The sequence below is a fragment of the Bison bison genome, unplaced genomic scaffold (genome assembly GCF_000754665.1).
Source record: "Bison bison bison isolate TAMUID 2011002044 unplaced genomic scaffold, Bison_UMD1.0 scf7180017864512, whole genome shotgun sequence".
NCBI lineage: Eukaryota > Metazoa > Chordata > Mammalia > Artiodactyla > Bovidae > Bison > Bison bison.
This window is the reverse complement of record NW_011495066.1, coordinates 246,998-247,789: the sequence shown is the minus strand read 5'-3', so window position 1 is coordinate 247,789 and position 792 is coordinate 246,998. Positions and strand designations below refer to the sequence as shown.

The 792-nt window shown below is 38.4% G+C and overlaps 1 protein-coding gene across 1 annotated transcript in view; it reads right to left on the bottom strand.

Moving 5' to 3' along the window:
• LOC104981018 (ATP-dependent RNA helicase DDX3X-like) overlaps positions 1–792 on the bottom strand; it is a 13,454-nt gene that overhangs the window by 1,387 nt on the left and 11,275 nt on the right. The window contains exons 12-14 of the mRNA XM_010829903.1: positions 700–785; positions 368–466; positions 123–283 (exon numbers count right to left, since the gene is read on the bottom strand). Coding sequence (XP_010828205.1) covers positions 123–283; positions 368–466; positions 700–785 — 346 coding nt within the window. The remainder of the gene's footprint in view (positions 1–122; positions 284–367; positions 467–699; positions 786–792) is intronic.

Below are 792 nucleotides of genomic sequence, written 5' to 3'. Positions count from 1 at the left end.
GGAAAATCCCATGGACAGAGGGGCCTGGTGGGCTGCAGTCCATGGGGTTGCTAGGAGTCGGACACAACTGAGCGACTTCACTTTCACTTTTCATTTAAGTAATTATATAAAAGTCAACTTACTTGCAGAAATCTAACCCAATCTTTCCCCTTTCCATCATATCCACCAGGCGTCCTGGAGTGGCCACCAACAAGTGACATCCACGTTCTAAGTCTCGAATTTGTTGACCAATATCAGCACCACCGTATACCACACAAGGAAGAACTCGAGACCGGTATGAAAACTACAAGCAATAATTTATTAGATGGTCATAAAAATTACACTAGAATCTATTAAAAAGTCAATTATCAGCAAGTCACATACTTACTTTCCTGGCTTCCTCATAGATCTGTACAGCCAACTCTCTTGTTGGGGCTAAAACCAAGGAGATTGGATACTGTTTACGGCGTCCATACCTTCCACTTTCCTAAGAATTAAGTACAATTTATAATTAAGCTCAAAGATTCAAATCTTTTTCTATGCATTTCTAAAGTTCGTGACAACAAAATCCCCTCTGTAATTTAGGAACTACATTTGAAAATGAACTTTTATTGAGTTAACAGACTAAAGAAAGTGTATTTATTTCAAAGAAAAGTTTCAACAGATGATTACAAAAATTGTTCTAAGCAAAAGCTTTTTGTTTTATAAGTGAATCCCTACCTTCACAGCTTTCAAAGCCTCGCCTGGACCATCTGTATAAATCTGACTCAAGATGGGCAAAAGAAATGCTGCAGTTTTCCCAGACCCTGTTTG